This window comes from Tyto alba, unplaced genomic scaffold (assembly GCF_018691265.1).
Source record: "Tyto alba isolate M040663 unplaced genomic scaffold, T.alba_DEE_v4.0 Super-Scaffold_2, whole genome shotgun sequence".
NCBI classification, from domain to species: Eukaryota; Metazoa; Chordata; class Aves; order Strigiformes; family Tytonidae; genus Tyto; species Tyto alba.
The window spans coordinates 19,629,785-19,652,597 of NW_024881282.1; the positions used below are offsets into that span (position 1 = coordinate 19,629,785).

Genomic DNA, 22,813 nt, shown 5'->3' on the forward strand with positions numbered 1-22,813 from the left:
CTGAGGGTCCCTTCCAACTTGAATGATTCTATTATTTGCCAGAACACAGTAACTAACCACTCTCCTTTAATAAATGACTGGTGTTCAGGGTGTAAGTATCTAAATGCCATACCTGATGCAAACACACTAATGTGTAGAATGCTTCACCTGCTGCAGTTGTCATTTCTGTATTGTGCTTCTGAAGTACCAGCATATCAAAGACCATCTGAAATCACAAGACAGAAGCGGTTACTAGAAGGGTAAACTTAACTTTCTACTTGACCAATATTTGCTGCTGAACCTCATCTTCACTTCTGATAATAACAACACATATGTTTTTACAAACATCCAAGGTTGCTGTTTGTTTTGTTGCATTTAAAAATTTATGTATCAGTAACTGGGAAGCCAGGTCTTTTAGAAGTCAAGTCTTGGCTTAACAGCACAAATTCATGTCTCAGTGCACTGTTGTTGAAACCTGTTGTTGATTTCTATGTGTTCTTCAGAGAGAAATGGCATCTCTTGTATCTTTCTCCAAAAGCTGCAGATATGCCAAAGAAATAATGGAAAAAACCCTTTGCTCTTCCAGAATAAACCATGGAACTTTTGTCTCAATTTATGGAGATTCCTACAGCTCACAGAAAGCCAAACAGGGAACAGATGAATAAGAATGGTATTGTAATTTTAAGTGGAAATTTAGAGAAAAAGCAGAAAGCTAGGGTAACGTTGAAGAGATACAAAGACAAATGGAATTATTTAAGGTGTTTCTCATTCTCTCAGCTTGGCTTATGTGTGCTTTTAATGAGCAGTCCCCAGAAGTTTGAATGTCAGTTTGAAAAGAAAAGATGCCTTAAGGAAAACCAAAGTCTTTACAAAAATCAGAAGAGAAGCACATAAATTCCACAATTAGTTCCCAGTTAGCAAGAACCTGGTTGCTTACAGGCCACTCCAAAATTCAATGAGATAGAGTGAATGGTCCTAAAATGAAAGTACTAAAATATTATACTGGATTAAGAAAACGCATAATTAATTGGATACACTGAATAAATGACAGCATTTTCTTTCTAGTTCCCAACTACGTTCTTTTTTTCTGCCTCTTATTTTAGTACTCTACCCAGCCTCCAGTTCACACAGTTCTGGAAATCTTCTGTTTCACAGTAAACGTAACTGCTAAAATTGTCATCGGATTCATTCTAGAACTCACGTGCAGAGAACGGATAAATATAAATTGCATTCTGAGCAGCTCAGGTCTTTTGCTGATTCGCAATAAGTAACTTTCTCCTCCTACACCTCCATCCTTCTTTGTACTGTAGCCCAGTATCTCCAGTCCTTTGTGCTCCCTTTCTTCTTGAACTACCAGTTTTTTAGGTAACAGGCTGTTTCTTACTGTATGTGTGATCCTGATTAACCTGGTCAGGTATGATATCACTGTTTGGCCTCTTGATGTTAACTGTATGCAAAAAAAACAAAGTAACATGAAAAGCAGATGCCTTACCTTAAGAAAGTGCCTTGTTGCTAGAAAAAGGGTTGAATCTGTTTCTTGTGCTTTTGCACACTGTTCTGCTAATGGTGTTACAGCCTCCAGACAGAGCTGGCAAACCTCTGAACTCATTCTGATAACGGGAGTTAAAGAATCAAAGTCAGAATTCAATTAAATTGTAGTAAAACTTCCCAGTTCTGTCACTAGAAAAATACTTTAAATGCTTTTATCTTCCAGGATTTCTTTTCACTATAAAGCTGTTAATGTTCACTTTTTTTTTAATTAAAAAAAAAAAAAAGAAAACAGAAAAACAGAAAAAGGGGGGAAAAAGAATTCCAACTTTGTTGCCTTCTTTTATTAGCTAGACGCTCTAAGGTAACATAACCCTCTCTGACATAACATTTTCAGAAAGAGTCCCTTATGGTCAAGCACATCTGTTTCTGACACGTGCCACAGATTAGTGAAAATGGTACTCCCATTATGAGAGGGAGAGCCCATTGGCACCCTGACAGGAAATGCTCTGGAGCCAGCCCAGTAGAACAGCAGCAATGTTTTGTATTACCAGCTGAGAAACTAATTCAGGAATGGCTTTGGGATACCAGCTGAAGGCTTATGAAGTTACACACTCTGAAATGAAGTAATGGAGGAGGCAGGAATGGTTGCCAGAAAAAACTTACATGCTAAACCACTTGAAGGCTGCATTCAAGCAACACAAGTCAGAGGCAATTCAGCAAACGCAAGAATCTCAATAGACACTACAGTGAATAAAATCTTACTCAGAGAGCAGAGAGTCAGTTGCTGATTTATCATTATAGATATAGTTATTGATAGAGAAGGAAAACATTGTAAAGAAAGAAAAAAATAAGATTTTTAACAGGTCCTTAGAAAAGCAACTCAGATTTTTAACCACTCCCAAGCTCTATAAAGGATACGATGACATCCCTAACTCCAGTGAGTACATTAGGCTCTTAAAGAGGTCCTCTGGAAGTTGTGGAATTTTCTCAGGGAATATCTCACAGATGAAAGTGATTAATTTGTAGTATTGATTACACAGGGATGGAAACTGTCAAAAGAAAACCATGGTAATTTTAGAATCAATCCATCACATAACGCTATTTTGACATAATCTCCATCTCTACAAAGAGACAGGACCAATGCTTTCCACTGCAGAAGAAAAGACAATTTTAGTAGACAACTTCAGAGTCATTAGATTGGCTACAATTTTATGAGCAAACACTGTGGTACAATAAAAAAAGATTGCAAAAGCTGAACGGTTGATGGTAGGAGTCTGGCATCTGCTCTAGACTAATTCAAGGAATTTTACTTTGGACATGAGCAAGTCTAGTCCTGTGGGGTGAAAGCCCCACAAGCATAGAGGGGCTCCTAGGGTACACATCCTTTGACTCAGTTTCATCTAAAATGGAGATAGCTCTCACACTCAGCAAGCGCTACCAGATGAGAAAGCACATCAAGAGGCAACAACTGAGATACTTTGAATCAGAGGAACACTTCTGAAGTGTAAAACATTAAACACAGTGCAACCCAATGAAATGCCACCATTCCATTGTTTCATATTTTACTGTTCTACTGACAAGCTGCTGCTTGCTGCTGTCTATGATATGAAAGCCAGCTGCATTGTGAAAATAATTCAAGAGTTACTACTTGCTTCCAGGTTTTTTTTTTTTGTTGTTGTTTTTTTTTTTTTTTAAAACTAATATCACTGTTTATGCTTCCTATCACATTTCTGAAATCAATCAGAAAAAGAATTCCACAAACCACATTTCAGGTTTGGCTAACTGTTGACCTACACGGACTCACTTTTAGAAGAAAAAAGTTTTGTTTAGGCCCTTCAAATACACATTTTATCAGCTTACAATATTTCTTTTCAAACAGTATCTGGAACTATGGAACAATTATCTAAATTTTTAAAAGCCTAGAAAACTCAAGGAGGAGGAATGCACGTAAGAATGAATTCTGGGAATTCACTACTATAAAAGCTTTCATATTCTAGAAGCTACATGTAAAAATATATTTACCTTCAGCAGATCCTGGGACATTAGAGGCAAAACTAGATTAACCCCATATAAGACAACATCTGCTGCTGATACAGATCTATTTGTAGCTTGCCCAGGCTCATGCCCTCTAAATACTTCATCTGTAGAAAAGACAAAAAATGTTTTGCATAAAAGGAGGATTAAACATACTGAAGGAAGAATCCCATTTCTTTATAATACAGACATTTTTAAAAATAGAACTATTCCCCTCTTCCCAAATGAAAACATGAGGCACCGTATTAAAATAGAAACTTAGTGAGTGAAGACTGCCACATCACTCTATATTTATATTCATTAGGACTAAGCATTTCATAATCACATGTACCACATGGCATGCTAAACCAGAACACTTCAGATACTCTGAGGGCTCCCTTCCATTACAGAACATTGCATTTGTTTCTAGTGATCGCTGCTTCATGCCTGCGCACAAACAGTGAGCAAAATATTACTGCATTTGTATACTTTATATTTCCATATGTTTATATATATTTTAGAAACATGAGAAAAAAAATGGGAAAGCTAATGCAGAAAATTCTGTAGTTTAGACACAGCCAAGTTTTCTCCAGTTAGAGGTAAGACCTACATTTCCCATCCACTGGCAGTGACCTTACTTTTATAATTCCTGCATTGAGTCAGCAACAGTATGCAGACAACTTTCAATACATTTGATCTCTGGGCTTTACATTTAGGTAGTATTCACATGCCTTAGTTTCATGGTAAGTATTCTGCAGTAATTTACTATTCTGACTTCTTCGGGGTTTTTTGTTATAAAACTACTGCTGCTACATGTTCAAAATGGCAACGTTCAGATTTCAAGCTGTTCCATACATGCCTTATTTATTTTATGACAGCAATAATAATTTCAGATGCTCGAATACTGTGAAAAGTCCTTCCTTTGCTATTGGCAGATTAAATAGCGATGTCGATATCCTGATCTAATCAAGCCTAAACTTCACAGTTTTCACTTTACCTGGATTGAGCACATGCCGCACAATGGTTTTTACAGTTTAGAACAGACGTTATGGTTCAGCAGTTACCAGTTCCTTCATACCTGTATCACTGAAATCTATGAATTCTTTTGATAGAAGATTAGTGAGAAGCTCCATAATAAGAAGGAGATCCTGGTACTGGTCTTCTTCTGCTGTAACATCTATCCGCTGTCGACCTAGATTATTCTTGGAATACACCTGCAGCAGAGTTAGGCAGGCCTCATACAAGTTCATGGCTTTGGCCTATAAAACAATGTTAGATAATAAGAAAACTTCCATATGCTAAAAGTGACACACTTTGTTTTAAGATGGCATTACTTGGTTGATGATACCTCAAGATTTTAATTTTCGTTACATAACCCATTTTTGTAACAACTGCACACCATAAACAATAAGAACACTTACAGCCATATATTGACGTGCTACTGCTTGAAACAGCAGAATATTACTTTTATCAATTCCTCAGTCTTAACAACAACAACAACAAAAAAAAAAAAGACAAGAGTGGCTTGAGACAGGCTGACACATGTCACTACCTCACAAACTAGATTACCAACAAAATCCCTTGGGGACACTTCAGCTATTGAAGTTTGGAGCCACAATACACTGTATGTGCACACCCAGTTGGGAATAGGCAGGAACTCTTCTAGATGCAAAAGCAAAATTAGCCAACAGTGCAAAGATGTAAGGTACTGCACTGACTCATTTTACCCATTAACTTCTTGGTATCTATTAATGCCTTGTTTAGGACCAAAGCAGCGTCTTTATGGTATGCATCTGCCACATAAAGCAGTGCTGCAATTCTCCTAGACTAGCCTTCAGAGAAGTTTGATAAGAGTTAAAAAAAGTACTCAACACAGTCTGCACTCTTTTGTCGTCCATGCATAGAGTCAGACCAGTGATGAACTGTGGTTAAGTTTATTGGTGTAAGAACAGTCTAGATATCTGGCTTTTAAACTTTGCAAGTGTATGTTTTTAAACAAAGGAATTCCTCTAACAGGTGTGACCATATAGCATTTGTTTCTGGATAGACTCTAAAAATCACTATAGTTTATTTTGTTTAAGGGATAGCACTATATACACATGTACACATATGCACCCCCCCTCCCCCTTTCCCCTTCTGGAGGTACTTACCTCTCCAAGATAGCAAATTTGTTTATGTGCAACTTCAACAAAGACTTCTATTATGAGATTAACAGTCTCAGGTGTGTTTTTGTATACTTCCATTAATCCAATGCAATTATTAAGAAAGTCCATTAGGAAATTGAAGAGAATAGCTACATTATCAATCTGGGTAGCCTCAGCAATGCCACAGAGTGCTTCTAATGTAGCAGTGATTTCCTGTTTCACTTCCTCCTCCTGACAGATCTGCTGAAAGTTTTCTTGGTTTATCACATTCAAGAATCGCTGCTGAAGTGGCTGAAGAACCTTGAAATTTTTTAGGAAAGTCACATTAAGATAAGCATACTATTATATGAGATGTGAGGTTTAAGTAATTTAGCAAGCTCTTGACTTGCTTTTGGTATAGCAGTACAAGAATCAATCACTTCCAGTTTCCAGCAGCTCAATTACGTTATTCATCTGTCACTAAGGTAAGCTGAAGTGGTAGTGATTAGTGATTCTCGTTATCCGTCACCATCTGCAGGCTGGTTACAAAACGAGCACCTCCACAAATATTTCATGTTATTTTGTAGCATTTAAACAAATGACAATGACTTTCTCTGGCTCACAGTATTTGATTCTCTTCCAAATTCAGTATTAGGGGAAAAAAACTGTTACAGTTCATCAATGAAAGCATTAATTAAGATTCACGTTCCAAATTACTTTTGCCGTATTGGGATTCTCAGTAGCACAATCTCTTTTTGTAATCAGCTGTGTTTGGAAGCGATTTAGAAACTTTCATAAAAACAGTTAAAGGTTTTTCCCAATTACTTCCAGTGCATTATAGTCTTACCTTCAATCACTAATTTCATAGCTTTGCTAATAACAGCAAGTTTCTCTCAGAAGGCCAGTGCTTTACAAACTCATGTGGTGTTTCCTGATCACATTTCAGCTACTTTCTAGCACCAACCTTTCTGGTATTAAATATCTGAGCTTTAATGCAGCCAGGGCACAAAAAGCTGGTCAAGGCTCTTCATTATGTTCCACATTAGCTTTTTATTTACTGTCACTATAATTAAGTGAAAAATTGAATAATTTATAACACCACTAAATTGAAAGGAAGAAATTATACAGTTCCAAGGGAAATTTTTAACCTTTTATTACAGTCTCTTTCAAGTGTACTGCTGTACTGGCTGCTTCACGAATCCTCCAGGTAATTATTAGCTGTTTCTGTTTAAGTTGTGACATTTTAGATACAATTTTTGGCAGATCATGAGTGCCATACAACCACTGACCTTCAAGGAGAAAATAATTTTAAAAGATATCAATATTAGATGTTCAAAATCAAAAGATTCTATACGGGTTTATTTTGTTTCACTATAAAGTTCCCCAAAGTAACTTGTTTATACTGCTTGCTAAAATTGAGGTAACAGAAGCATTGAAAGAGCTTACCTCTGTCCAGTATTGTTGCTTTGTTTCCGTATCCATATGAGCAAAGCCTCCCAAAACTAAAGCCTTCATTAGTGTTCTCTGCACAGAACTGGACAAATAGTGAAGAGGAGGGCTTCTCCTTGCAAACTGTTTAGCTAAATTCCACCAGTTTTCACACTGAATAACTAAGTTTGCCCTAAAAGAGGGAAAAAAACAGTTTAATTATAGAAAAGACTTCATAAAATTGTATGAACAGAGCACATCAGGTTGCTAGCAGTTTTCAGAAGATTTTTTTTTTTTTTTTTTTTATTCTAAGGCTAAATCGCCTTTTGACTTTAACCTTATTAATGCCTCACCTCTAAGCTTTCTGAAGTGTATACTCTGAAAATAGCTCAATTCATATGGGAGAAAAGCAGGGAAGTGCTTTAGTTTTACACACATACGTACACAGAGTTAATGGACATTCTGCATGGATTAAAAGCTTAGTCTCATTATGTCATGGTAAAATAAGCAGTTTATTCCAAAACTAGCTTCTGTGGGTTTTAATTTTTTTTTAAAGGAAAATTCCTCAAGTGCTTAAATCCTCAAACTTCAGAACAGTCTTCCAGCAGACTGTGAATGCATGATTGCATGTATAATTGCATGTCAATTCACAAAAGTAAAACATTCAAGAACTTCCTGTGTTTCACAGTTTGCAATACTAAAGAAGACTTTGACATTTGTCTAAATCTGTCAAATCCTGAACTTATAAAATAATTTTTATATGTTTACAATACACATCTTATACTGGCTTAGCCAGTATCTGAACTCTTAATCCAGAAGAATTTGTTCAACAAAAATAAGCAATGCAAAAATCCTCGCAATAAGAGTAGAGACCAGGAGAGTTTTCCTTTCTTGCTGTTTAAGAGTGAGGCACAAAGATAAGGGAAGGAGAGTGCATTTCTAAACAATAGTAAAAATTAGGTTATGTTTTGTCAAATGAAGGTCTCACTCCTCACTGTCAGACTTTTTTTTTCCCCACTTATGTTATTAAAGTAATTTCACTTACAGAGACATTAATATGAAGTGCCCTATAACTGGATTACTTTGGCCAAAAAAATTTAAAGGAAGCAAAAGAAATTTTTTTACTTCCAGAGGTATAGCAACTTACCGCTCTCTCCTTTCCACTAATGTTACTAGCAGTTGTACAGTATCATTTGCAAGGTCCTGCTCTGAACTCCACACTGCCAGGTTACTGATCACTTTTTCTAAAAGGTAACCCACAATCCACTGGGAACCCTCTGTATCAGCACCAAATGCTGTACTAAATGGCAGACTTATCTATAAGAAAAGCATTAAAATGAGTGAGTTTTACAGAAGCCAGAACCCCAAAATGTATGGTAATCATTGTCAGCAAATTCTTTTCAGGCTGTCACTTCTTCCCTACTTAAAATACACAAATATTACACAGACAAAGGCAAAGAATACATGTAACAGAAAAATCTTTGCCAAATTGATCTCACAATTTTAAGTGCAACACCTAAAACAAAGAAAAGTTTCAACCTCATTACAAAATCGGGTTTGAGTATGTCTAGCTTGTAATGCCAATGAAAGTACAAAAGCTTTAAAAAAGATCCCAAAATCATCTTCCAAAAGCGTTTCCATGAATTTATGGTTAAATTCCTCAAAATTCAGTGATAAAAAAATATTAGAAATAAACCTAGCTGCTAATCTAGATCGAATCTTGTAAAAATTTATTTTCATTGCAAATTTTCTTCATCTTCAGATTGCTCCTTCAATCTATACATCTTTTAGGAAAGATGTCACATTCTGGTCCTGGCACATTAAAATACGCTTCCTTGAAATTGCCTGTTCTCCTATCTTTAAAAAAGTTTCTCACGAGTGAAACCAAGGATTTTTTAATAATTGTGCAGGGTCTTCCTATCAGCACAGCACTAACATTTCTAACTTTAAAACTTATAATACATACACGACTGAGCATAAGGTTTAAATAGAGGTTTCAATCACTTTCATGTGTCAACACAAACGTGCATTTCCTATATAATCTATTCTGCTTCTTCACGTGGATCTCGTTCTTGAATGCTCTGATTCTTCCCCAACTGGTACCTTTAGAAAATTCTTAGCTCTGCTGTAAGTACAAGCTGAATAATATGATTCCAGTATTTACAAGTCTATGGTATACCTATTTTTGTTAAGGAGGGGCCTGCTGAAGCATTAGCATTCTTAGTTGCTTCAGTAGTGAAAATAAAGGGGAGAGAAGGGGGCTTCCTTCTCAAAAGTTAGAGCCAACAGGACCTCCTCAGGATGGGTGGCCTCTGTCAGCTAGCTGGATTACAGTTAGTCTGATGAGCAAAATCAAGATCCAGGTCTAATCATGATTAGTGCTGTCCAAACACGATAAGAAGTTGCCCTTTACAAAGAATAAATAATTGAAAACATGATGTATACAATGAGAACGAATGAGAATGGGGAGAGGAGAAAGTAGCATGACATTAGCTAAAGTATACTACCTTGGAGAGGTATTAAATATCTAATTCCGAATCATGACTGGGTTACTCACTAAATCATCCATCAAGAGCAACCACTGTATTAGAGATGAACTGTAAGATCTGATGGATAGTGAGAAGCAGCTTATAAAATTGCTGTAGTCAGTGAGTTTCACTTGCTATGCAGCCTGAGCACACGTTATGCTATTCTGCTATGGCAATGGCTACAAAAAAATAAAATTACCCCACAACTAAAAAAATCACATTTGCACCAAAATGTGCAAGAAGGGTCCCCTAAAAACTTACATTTCCAATTAAAAAAACTGGAGAAAACATCAACTTTCAAACAAATTCCAAAATAAACCACAACCCATTTAACATGAAAAATGCTTTATCATTGCACTTTAAAACAGCTGCACTGACATCTGCATTCACAGGATATTATTATTGCTAATACTCACCAATTAATTTATAAAAGTTATATCCTTACCTGATCATACAGCTTTTCATCTACTAGGAGGTAAGTCTTTGCCCAACGCTTGAGGAACCATACAATATCTTTGCCCATCTGGGGGCTCAGGAGGTGTGTGAGATTTGCCCTTATTGCTCTAGATTCTACTTCTGACACTCTTAATATAGCAGATAACAACCTGCAGATTCAAAATACAATGGGGATGCTAAGAGTGGTTTTGGGGGAAGCAACGTGACTACCAAACACTTTCATGTTTCATGAAATAAGACAGAATAACATGAAGTACTTAAGCTCTAATGAAAAGCACCTGAATTTACTGTTTCTTTAAATGCAATGAGAGATAGGCTAGAGTGGCAAATATCCTCCAAAAAGTCAGAATATGCATTAAAAGTTAAATTATCTTTGACATCAAAATTACTGCAACAAAGAATCCTCAAGCATTCTTACATCAAGGGAACGAAGACAATTGGACTACTACCTGGAGTGCCTGAAAAGCTTTTTTGAAAAACTGATTCTCCCTTCCTTGCACCGTCAAGCTTAGTGACCAAGTGGGTTCTAACTGTGCAGCTTTTGCAGTGTGATGCCTAACTAAAGAACGAATACATAAAAGACTAGTTATTATTTATCTCTTTTTCATTACTGCAGAGAAACAGTCTGAAATAGCAGATGACCAGGTGACTGCATTAAAACAATCAGTCCCTCAAATTACACTAAGTATTAGCTTTTGTAGTATATCAATTAAATTTGGTAAGAATGTGGTAGTGCACAAGGAATTTAGGAGTTGACAGTGGTCTACTTCTTGAAGATATTTCAGATCTAATCGCCAGAGCACTTCAAATCTCTCATTTAGATCTGATTTTATTCTCATCATCACCGAGACACTGCATCAAGCAAATTCTGTTTGGTGGCCACTTCCTGAAGCTTCCAGGAGTATCAGTGAGCAGTATTCAAACTTCTAAACATTAGGCACATCGTTGCTAATAAAGATCAATTTTTTTCTAGCCTCTTCCAGAAGAAAACGTTAAGTACACAACAACTAATATTGGGTGAAGAATCTTCCACGTCAATTAAAAGTGGAATGCAATCTTCTGAAGTGTGAGGATTCAAATTGAGGACTCCTTTGTGGCCGTCAGCCTTCTTGCAGAACGAACAGAAATCCCCTCTCCTGCTCCTTTTATAGGCTAAAAGTGCTATGTGTACGTAAGAGACAACAAGTCCTACCGCACTGAGGACCTATTTTGCTGCTACTGCCAAGCGTGGGCAGTAACTCTTGTTCGAAGTAGACAAGCTCAGATGCTCTGGAAAGCATTTGCTTAAACTGTACATGTGCTGAATTAATTATAGAATATACAGTATACTGTCTAAAGATTTTGATCTACCAACTTTTTAGTAATTTTAAGAATTTTTTGTAACAAATAGGTCAAAGATGGACTTTCAGTAGAGATATAAAACCAGTTCTGTTTATTTCTAACACTTTGGCTCATGTCCTCCGTTAAGAGTAATTAGGTCAATCTAGTAATTTCAGCCTTCTCATCTTCACTCAGTTTTATCTGTTTTGATGCCTTACTCTCATTTTTCTTCTCAGCCCTCCTCTGGATCACCCTGACTTTATCATCCATATTTAACCTGCCTGCCTTTACCCTAAAAAAAAAAAAAAAAAAAAAAAAGACTTAATCTTTTCCATCTTAATCTCTTTTACAGCATTGCCTTAATATGTCTTTTATAAAACCATTCTTATAAATTATTTGCCTTTACTTCAACATCAGTTAAGACAGGCATTTCTCTTCCAATGTTCCGTGTTTACATATTGCTTTTCTACTTTTCAACGTCACAGAAGTCCACTCACATTCTCACTTTTTTTTCCTCCGAAAAAGCATTTAACATACTTAATAGCACGAGATGTGTCCTTACCTAATTACAGAATCAGTTCTGTTGTACCCTGGGATGGAAGAGGCCTTTTCTCCTGGAGATCCCAGAATCTGAAGTGTTGTATTGATGTCAACCTCAGCTGAATGTTTTATGGAATATTCCATTACTTCTGGAGGTATTAGCGGAGTCTCTCCCTGAGTATCATTAGCCAAGAGGTAGCCTTACATTAAAAAAGAAAGAGTGATCACAACTTTCTACCCTAGATTAACTTATGGCTTTTTGATTAGAGTCCATTGGCTTAACCGCAGACATCATACCAGAATCAAATGTTTGTACAAACCCTGACTAACACTGTTTAAATACGTGTAAGTTAACTTTAGAGTCCTTAACGACATTCAGTAGAGAAGAACCTAAAGTGACAAGAAACCAAGAAGGGAAAAGAAACCAACAAATTAAAAAAATAAATAAGAAGTAAGTTTTGCTTCATGTAAAAGTACCATACTCAATTCAACTATTGGGGGGAACAAATCAACATTTTGGTGTCACTTCTTTCTGCTTCTGGTATGTGATTAAAAAAGCCTTGATTTTACAGCTTCCCCACCAACTCCATCTCATTTGGGACTTCTGTTCAGCTAACATTTCAAATGTGCCAGAGGCTTTCAGACACCAAATATGTGTGTTATAATAAAGTTTTCCTTGCATAGCAGCTGCAGATCAGGGGAAGCATGAGTTTTTATACAATACTATGGTGTCCAGATAATTAATATTAATTCTAGCTTTAGTTGTATTTTTCAATGTCTGATCCATAACCATCTCCGAGCTACAAACTCCATCCCATAGTGATACAAAAATATTATAAAAAACATTCGTATCAACATCAGAGTGACTAAAACATCAGGTGTTCAAAAAGATCCCACCAAATATTTCATAAAGTATACATTTCTCCTAACAAAGTACAGACACCGTTTTATTTGTTGTTATGTTTTGCAAACAGATGTAAGAGAGTTCCATCTAAAAATCAAAACCAAAAACATTCTAAATTCAAGTTCCCTGAAACATAACAAAATGCCAGGACATGGAACATCAGCACTGATTCTGGAACTTGATTCTTTGCCACCACCAAGTAATACCGTTATCTGATCTCATGTGGATTTCCTTATAAAGTCATGTGTCCCCAGACAATACAACTGATATCATGAACAGACTAATTTCTTGAATAGGTTGACTGATAACACATCTCAAAAAAATCTGTAACAAAATTAGTTGTGGGAATTTCCAAATGACATTACCTCATGTAAAGATTTCATCAATCTTCTAAAGATAATGTTCATGTTACTCAAGAGAGATTAAAGTAAAATAAAGAATTCACAGGTAGTGCATGTAAGATGAAAGCATCATAAGGGATAAAATTTATAGTCAATTAAGAGTAGATGATATAGAGGGATTTTTTTTTTTTCCCCTGAGGTGTTCCAGCTGCAATAAGCATACCAGAATAAGTACTATTTAAAGCTGTTCACTAACCTGTGACTAAAATAAGCCAATGAATATCCTCATACAGGTCATCAAGCACTTTATTGTCAATTGAGCCTGATGCTGGTGAGGCAAGTAACTGCTGCTGATGTCTTTGCAACTGACCATGGAGCCTTGTCACTCTGTCTTCTAATAAACTGTGGACAAATAAAAATAACATAACTTCATTGTTTTTCAATTGCTTTGGCAAAACCAGGCTTTTCATATGTCATGGCTTTATTGATTTGACTATTTTATTTGTACCTTGTAAGAAGAGGTATACAGTGTTCTGCAGCAATTCTCCCCAGCATGCCTACACTGGCCAACTGGTCACAGAACTGGTCTCGGTCATCCTCCTGCAGCTCACTTATTTCTTCTTCTTCTCGAGAGGCCACACCATTGGCAGTCTTTGGTTATTTCAACAACATTAGAAGTAATCAGTTAGTGTTATACTTGTTAAATTTTATCATCGCCACAATTCGCTACATTATTTTTGCTTTTTCTTTCAAGGTGTTTTGCACAGACAAACAATAGATTCATACTAAATTAGACACAGAAGAATTAAACTGAGGAGTAAACATGGCTCCATTTTTGTTTTAAAAATGGCATTTCACAAACTCATTAGCAAAATGCCACATTCAGTTAGTTGCACATTTGCTACCATTTCCAATAGTGCTCTCAAGTTGAAAGATTCACTGTGAAAAGAGTCAAGGATAAGAGTTATGAAAATTGATACTACTTATTAATAGGTTAAGCACAGGCTGGGCAATAGTAAACCAGCTTATTCACACCACAGAGTAAATAAATCAGCTCTGTCAAGCATCCACTGCTAGAAGGATGCTATAAGGTACTGAATGACTCTGGCTTACAGAGATGGTCTGCAAACCCAGTGGTCAGAAGACTGCTGAAGTATATTTACATTTCAAATCACATACCTAGCAGACCAAGAACCACTTTAAATACTGGAACTTCATGTTTTCCCCTATTCATTAGTCAAAGATACTGTCCTCAGTTGTCTGAGATCTTATATCAATCACCTAAGTAATAATTTTTCACAATTAAATGCAAATCATCTCTTTAATGAAAGATTCTCCATAATCCACTTTTTGAGGGGAGAAAGTTTTAAATGCTATAACCTCAGGAAAGCAGAAGACTCATAATCATCATCATCATCTCAGTTTTATTTCTTGCTGATGCAGAAGTTGCACTGTTTGATTTCTCAAAGCTTATCTTGACTGCATTATAAATCCTCTTAAATAATAATAATCAGACCTTACTGCTTGAAGAGATGAACCATGATATGTAGAAACTAAGTATTGATGTTAAAAATGTTTTTAAAAAAATCTCTTCATCATTAAATTTAGGTAACTAACAAAGTAAAATACAAGTGACAGAGAAAGCTATCAGTCTGCTTTGTTTCTATAAAGGCTCTGGAAAACTCAATCCACACACAACTCCTTATCCAAAGAGCTTTTAACCCATCTTTTCTTTATGCAACCCAGCAAATCACTCTCTTTTGGCAACTTCAAAGTTGCAGCTGTTTACTGAAGGGTGAGTCTCTGCTCTCAAAGCAGAGACCGAAAGTTCCTGTTACTGCTTTGATATTGAACAAGAAGCATTCTAAAATGCCAGCTGTGACTTTTAAAAGGTTACCCATGGGATAAAAGACTTATCTCACAGAATGACATGAATTAACCTGTGTATACAAGTTATGTCAAGACCGCCTGATATGAATTCAAAGTTGTCTTGTGAAATATTTCTCTCTGGTTTGGCACTGTTATTACCATCTGTTACATATTGTGATAGCAGAATTAAGTTTTATATGGTGCTTTTCAGAATGAGGTATCCCAAAGATCTTTTCACAGCATCAAATTAAAGAGAGATTTTATACAGTTATTGAGTTGAATCTATGCAATAATTAATTCATCCAACAACTGCAGCCAACTTGCTGTATGAGAATCTATTTCATTAAGATCCAGGCTCCTGGATCAGAGACTAATCTGCTTGCTTTCTCAGTGGTTCAAGAGATACTTGAGGTACTTTTAGGTTTTCTCTAAAACAGTCATCTCAAAAACTCAATTGGGAATTCATTTTATCCAAAAAAAACACATAATATAGCAAGTTTCTTCTAGTCAGAGCATAGTCATTCTACATTTTTTTCAGATATTTATGCATGTCAATTGTACTTCAACAGTATACTTTGAAGATAATGCATGGAGTTAACCACATAAAAGGCTTCCAATTTTATTGCAAATTTTAACTGGGACTCTAGTCCTGAGAAGGATGGTCAGAAGTTTAGTCATTGCATCTGTGGGAAAAACGGTAAGATGTACATTGATTTGCTCAACATGTTTACTTTTTTCCTACTTTTTTTATTTTAAAAGTTATTTCCAACTTTGTATTCCTTTATTTCCTCTTCAGAATGAGAGAAACAGACTGGAAAATGACTACTGAGTAACAAATGCAGCAAACTGTTAATTTCCAAAATCACACATAACAACTCTATACTAGCTCCCTTGAGCTACATAATACAGTACACACCAAAAGACATGGGCTAGTTACTGTATATCATCATCAAACACTACCAGAATGAGGGCTTACCAAATTCCTTGTACCATCAGGAGCAGCTAGATGGCACTGAATGTAGGAATTAAAGACCTGAACAGCATGTTGGGTAAAGAAACCTTTATGGAAATGTTTGTCATCTTGTACCAAAGTAAGCCAAGATTCCAGCAACTTATCATATGCTTCCATGTATACCATGTCATCTTTGTCAAGCTGTAAGAGATGAAAGAAACAAAACAAAAATCTTATTCCTAAACCAGAGGAACATACTTATGTTCATTATTATTTAACAAGTGTTCTTCCAATGTTGAAACAAATTTAAAAAAATCAGTCACAAAACCCTTCTAAGGGTAGCCAAAAAAATATCAGAATGAACTGAAGCAATGCATCACAAAGGTCAGTGCACCTTTCATGCTTGCTTGTTTTTTTTAAAAAAAAAAATCTGTCAAATTCTTTAGCTATTTTTCTTTATCTGATGTTCGAACCCAAAACAAGTCTTAAATCAAGCCTTTAGTGCATAGTTACCTAAACACAGGAGCTGCTAAGCTTTTACCACAAAGATGTAGTATCTCAGCTTTTGTGGCATCTCAGCTCTTATTAGTAACAACCGAGCCATTTATTTTTAATTAGACAAATATAGAACATGTGCATATAGATTTACATGTATGCCACTATTTCTGAAATAGAGACAGAGAAAAGGTCATAATTCTCAGTTCCAGAAGAAATCACTGTAAGATTGAATGTGTTCAATAAACCTTACTACAGGCAGGCAGTTTAGATAATGATATGCAAATTCTCATCCTATGAACAACAAACAAACAAACAAACAAACCAAACAAAAAAAAAACACAAAACCCCACCAAACCAGAATTACACAGAATAAGCCTACACCTCCAATTGCTTGGTGCATTTTAACTGATGTGTCATGTTTTTACTTATTCATACGTGCTTCTATGTAGTACATAAATTGCAAAAGGAAATAATGTATCTGAAAAACAAAGTCCTGGGTAACAGGCAAGTTAAAGAACTCAAATAGCGAAGAGGCCATTTCTTTTTAAAAATATTTTTAATATCCCTATCAACTTTTTGATTTGATGAAAAGAACTTTAGTAAATACATCCAACTTCAAATAACTTAAGTGTGACTGTACAGACAAACATGCTCTTAAAGCAGGACATCTTTCCTCTAAGAAGTCTTCTCAAGTTTTAACCAACAGGATTGCTTGCACAAGTTATTTAGAGATAGCAGAGTGTAGTAAAAATGATTCCTTGATGAAATAAAGAGATATTAAGGCCTTAATCATGCTCCAGACAGAAGGATTCCTGACTTTCAGTGAAGTTACAAGCATGGCTGGATGAACAGGCAAGGAAAAGAAAACATTGGCTGGATGGCTTATTAGGAGAGAAAACTGGTATCACATTGGTTATCACACTGATATCACATTGGAAGTGTTTCAAGATAGCTTCACAGGATCATTTTATAACTGCAAAGTGGTCATATTTACAGAAGTTAAAATGTGGGACACACTGATGTAAGTGTGAAAACAAAAGTTGAAGATGACAAGGAGAGGGGTAAAATTGTATTCAGCATTAACATAAGCCACAAATTCAGGACGGACACCACAACATGTCTTTTTAAAACATGGCTAGAGGACAAAATAATTCATATACAGTCATTCAATCCTGAAATATTCTGACGTGTGTGTGTAATATATTTACATATATAATTTCTAATAATTTATAAGAATTCAGAGCATAAACAAACAAACAGACATGTCTTTTTATGAACAAAAGAACTCAAATCTATCCAATCAGTTTATCTGAGAAGGTAATACAGAAGTTAATGCCAGGAAGAAAACTGTTTTTAACAGTTTATGGTATTCTCATAAGGAAGCTAGGATTAGTAAGCACCCCCATAAAGCATGTGTCCAAATAGTAGAAAGAGTTTATCCATACTGAACAAATTTGGTCATAAAGGAACATTACTAAAAATTCCCAATCCTTCTTTCAGATTAGCTACACCTGGTCTACTAAAGATGTCATATTCATACAGGTAAACTAAGCGACATACTGTAGACTGGGGAGCTGAATTGTTCTGATGGATGCAAGAGAAGCAATGGCAGAGCCTAGTTAGGAACACACAGATCTTCAGGAGAGGCAAGATACAACCAGTAAAGTCAAAGCAAAGATGCTTAGTTTTTCTAGTATGGAAACCAAAGAAAATTGGTACTACTCCTTTCACAGCCTGCTGATCCTTTGAAGAAAGAACACTTCTAAAATTTGTCAAGTAGCAACAGCTGGAAAGATTTGGAAGCACAGCAGAGAGGACCAAATTCAGAATGATTTCTCACATCAGCAAACATGATATTTTAAAAATACATTTTTAAAAAAATATTTTGTTAAAAATATCATTAAATAGAACAGTGCATTCAGATTCATTTTGAGAAAAAGAAGCCTTTGACATAATTTCTATTTGACTTTTCATCCAACATCCTGTTTGTACTCTTTACCAATTCAGATGGATTATGTGATTTCTATTTCTGCATAAGCACTAAGTGTTGAGCAAGGCGAAGCATAGCTGTGAACAAGCATCTTCTCTCAGACCCAGTCCTATTAAAGGAAGAGATTACTGGTCCAGCTTGCACCATAAACTAACCCCCAGCATTGCTGAAGCTTACTGCCCTGTACCAGCGTTCAGGCAAATGTTTTCAGCTTCCTCAGCCAATCTCTCCAGCTTCAGCAGGCAGGTAAATGTAAACCAGCATTTGAACGTGATGTTTGGACTGAGGGGTTTTCCCCCCCTTGGTTGAAAATAAGTATTATCTGCTTTGAAATGGTTTGCATATTATGCAGGAACTCCCAGTTCTAACAGTTTCCACAGCAGGTCTTCAGCTAAGTAGGTTCCTTGTGCCCAACAGTTTCTGCAATGTTCACATGAGATGTTCTGCTGGCATATGAAGTAGCAGAAATATAGGGAAAACAGCTTTTCCAATCAGCAAAGCTGAAGTAGTATGCCTGCCTGCATTCTGCTGCACTTCAGATTTCTGCAAAGTTCCAGGAACGTTATCTGAGGACTCTACCAAGCCCGACGCACACAGTATTTTATCTATCAAAAGCTCCTCATTACAGACAGCACGAGCTCACAGAAGGTGCCACAACAAGCAGTCTAAGAAGCAGCTCAGGGAACACCATAACCATGGCTGGGACATTCCTAAGCCAAAAGACTGTTTTCAGGGATGCAAAGCAGTATTTTGACAGGCGCAGCACACAGTATCAGTACACCATCTGGATTAAGTCAGCAATAGCTTAAAAGAGTCTCAGTAGCACGCCTTATTGCTGACACATTGTTAAGGCATAAGAATTATATTTTTGAAGGCCAATCACCACAAAATTCTGTACCATTCGTACCATAAGGCCAAATATAATGCATTTTAACCTTGCAGCAAAGACATGGTCTAATGCTCTGCAATGAATACTAATTAACATACCTATGATTTCTAGTAAAGAAACATATCAATCAACTATATAGCTAACTACTTTAATTATTTTCAAATGCAGGTAATTAAACCCAGTCAATATAGCAAAACTGGTAATAATTCGTACTTTTTAATGATAATGGGGAAATATTGGCTAATATCCTGATAGCCTCATTTTAAATCAATAGCTACTACACATAAATAGCTCAAGTGCAAGATTATTTGCCTCAATACTTATGGGCTTTTTTCCTTAAACTAGATCTCCTTAGAAGTTTTTATTTTTAATACAATTTTTAGAAGCAGAAGACCTAGACTACCCCAACTGCTTTTTAATGTTACAACCAAAGTTTGAAAGAAGTAAAATAACAGGAAAAAATCCTATGAGTTCCTATGCTAGATTTGTACACAGAATTACCATTTGAACTGCCTCAGCAACGAATTGGTGATTTGCACATCTTAGAAGCATGGGGTTAACAACAGGTCTTAACAGCTACATTCATTTAAAACAGAACTCTTTACAGCAGTTAAATTTCAGTCTGGCCATATGTCCATGTAGTAATTTTAAGTTTCCAGGACCGTAGCTCATTCGTTATCTACAACAATTTTCAGAGAAATCTTAAGAGCAAGACAGTAATATTTAAAGATTTTAATTTTTTTAAATTAATCAAGTATTTTTAAAATAAAAATGAGACAAGTGCTTTAAATCAAAACAAAGTCTGAAAGATGCACACAGTGTGTAATTATGCTGTTTGAAACGAAAATCCTCTCAGATACGATTTCAGAAATATGTAGAATTAAACCACTGAATTCACAGCAGTTATTAATAAAACAGCCAAATTCTCGTGTCCCTTATGCTTATCACAGAGAGAAACAAAAAAAGACTACCTACTATTTGAGCATGGATACTTACCACTTCTTCCAAGGCAGCACTTCTTCCAAAAGAACAAGTGAGGTGTGCGAGGCAGTTAACAAATGAAGAGAAAAGTTCATTTGGAATGGCCGTTAAAATATTGCGAGGAAATACGGTTATCAGGTTGCTGATAATACTGGAAATTCCCACTGCTTCAGAGTCTTCTATTTCAATTCTACAGATAGAAGTAGCAGTTAGTTTTTTGCCATCAAGAAAAACGCTAAAAGTGAATTGATATGATACATTTTCAATCAATAAATAACAAATAAATTACTTAAGCACCATCTACTTTCAACTGCCTTTTCTTAATTTCAGTAATCCAACACTAAACACAGATTATACCCAGAAATAAGCAAGCCATACCAGTTCTCCACACAGATACACTGCACTCTGAACTAAAGATTAAAAGATGCCATCTAAATTTAGAGAGCAGGCATACATACCCATTGATAGTATTCAGTAATCCCTCAATGAAGTGTGCCAGGTAATCAACTTGTGAACCTTCATCAGGAAAGACTGGCCCGTGCAAAGACGCCAGCTGTGCCAGACACTGTAATGAATCTTGGGCCATATCTGTATCTTCTCTGATTTTTCGATGTACCTTTCAGGAAGTGAGATAGTTAACAATACATGGAAAATAGGGTGTTCTTACAACAGTCACATGGCTCTCAATCCAAAAGAGCACACACCAAAAAAAGCTTACTATAACTTCCATTCAGTCTGAAATGCAAGGGTTTCTACAACTCTAAACCATAGTAAATGTCAAGATTGTGACTCAGCTCACAAAATCGCAAGCCTTGAATTAACTCACTGAAACTAATATTTAGTTAAGTCTCACCTACATGTTGAAAAGTGAACTGTCTACTGAATGTTATGTCTTAAAGAGAGAAACAGATGCCAGCCAGTCAGACATACTGCTCCTTCTAAAAACAGCAATAATGACAGTCATCTCTATTATGCTAACTATGCCTAGGCTACATAGTCTTGCTAAAGTTAGTCAACAAGTTCAATCAAGATTATATAGATGCTTCTTTATCAGAAGTAAACACTGAAGACATACAAAAATGAATGCATCACTTCCTTGGCAACACCCTTACATTATACAAGGCCAACAGTAATCTTCCTGCATTTCTGCGAACTGTTACGTCATTACTTCTGCTGGTGAGACTTTCTAGATTCAAATCTTAGTATTTCAGTAATCATATTCTCACATACTTATTTTAATTGTCAAGTACGGATTTAAAGAATTTTCTTAGGTTTATGCCTCCTGTTTTCTCACCTAAGATTTACTGGATGAATAAATATAGGGTAGCTTTTTCATCCAGAAGCAAATTTAAATAATTTCAGCAATATTATACATAAAAGTACAGTTAAAATACTAACCATTTCTCTGTGATGTTATAGTTGCAACTTCACCCAACTCATAACTAGTTGGGTTAGCTGCACAGTTAATCTCTGAAAGATCAAACTAGCAGAAGAAACAAACACTGCAACAGAAATACCTCTCGTAATATACATCCCACACTAGGCTGAGACTAGAACTGAAGGCTCTCTCTTTAACATGGCAGTCTTGCCAACGTTTGCAAGGTTATTAAAATTTCTCAGATCAGATAAGTGAATATAAATTACTACCATTCACTTACATTACTTCAAATAGCGAACTAATACTACAAGCCTCAACCATTGCAAATCAGGAATCTAAAACCAAAACTGACAGCATGCTGCCCTGACTAGCATTCATTCAAAAATAATGAAATACAGGCGAGTTTTGGTTACAAGTAAGTAAAATGCAAATGTATTAAAACAATTCTCCATGTTATTCAAGACATTATTCTTATCACGAATAAGTAATTGTAAACCAACCAAAGAAACAGATATCTAACTCTGTCAACTTCATACTATTAAATGAGGAAGGGTTAACATGTAAGCCAAAAAGTTATTTGCATGTGGAGGTTCACAGCTGACAGTAGCAACTGTCTGGATAGTCTAGACAGCTGTTCAGATTGTGTGTAGCTCCTAAGAGTTCTGCCAGCGATTTTTTCACCTTTTCAAAACTGCTGGAACAGATAAGCTTGCAGTCAAAAAAAAAAAACCCAACAAAAAAAAAAATCAAATTTATGAAAAATTCCTATAAAGGACAGAGATGTATCCAAACATGTATCAGACAACTCCCAAACAGTGATGGAGAGTTACATTTACTTTGTCTAATAACAACTTTGTCCAAGTTTTGAGCACATTATTTCTCTGCTTTGCAAAACTTAAAATAGCTCGAGAATACTGAATTCTCAGGTCTCAAGATATGGAACATAAGATAAAATAGCACAGTAAATGAATTTAGAAGCCACTATACGTTGCTGCTGCAGTAACTCCTAGCTGAGCAAAAACGACAAACTTCTCCCAACAGTTGTAGAAAGAAAACAATACCAGTTTTATCCGGTTTTAATATCATGGGATTTTTAAGTTATAGAAACTGAGTATTACATTCCCCTCTCCCAC

General features: G+C 35.9%; 1 protein-coding gene across 2 annotated transcripts in view; it reads right to left on the minus strand.

Annotated features, from left to right (window-relative positions):
- The window catches only part of XPO4 (exportin 4), an 86,192-nt gene that overhangs the window by 11,442 nt on the left and 51,937 nt on the right, over positions 1-22,813 (minus strand). For both annotated transcript variants that reach the window (XM_042792443.1, XM_042792442.1), the window contains 15 exons: positions 20,761-20,918; positions 20,318-20,492; positions 15,969-16,145; positions 13,632-13,774; positions 13,380-13,525; positions 11,901-12,078; positions 10,008-10,167; positions 8,182-8,351; positions 7,053-7,227; positions 5,634-5,927; positions 4,562-4,742; positions 3,493-3,611; positions 2,389-2,519; positions 1,472-1,589; positions 113-205 (listed from right to left, as the gene is read on the minus strand). In XM_042792443.1, the coding sequence (XP_042648377.1) occupies positions 113-205; positions 1,472-1,589; positions 2,389-2,519; positions 3,493-3,611; positions 4,562-4,742; positions 5,634-5,927; positions 7,053-7,227; positions 8,182-8,351; positions 10,008-10,167; positions 11,901-12,078; positions 13,380-13,525; positions 13,632-13,774; positions 15,969-16,145; positions 20,318-20,492; positions 20,761-20,918 (2,418 nt within the window). The remainder of the gene's footprint in view (positions 1-112; positions 206-1,471; positions 1,590-2,388; positions 2,520-3,492; positions 3,612-4,561; positions 4,743-5,633; positions 5,928-7,052; positions 7,228-8,181; positions 8,352-10,007; positions 10,168-11,900; positions 12,079-13,379; positions 13,526-13,631; positions 13,775-15,968; positions 16,146-20,317; positions 20,493-20,760; positions 20,919-22,813) is intronic.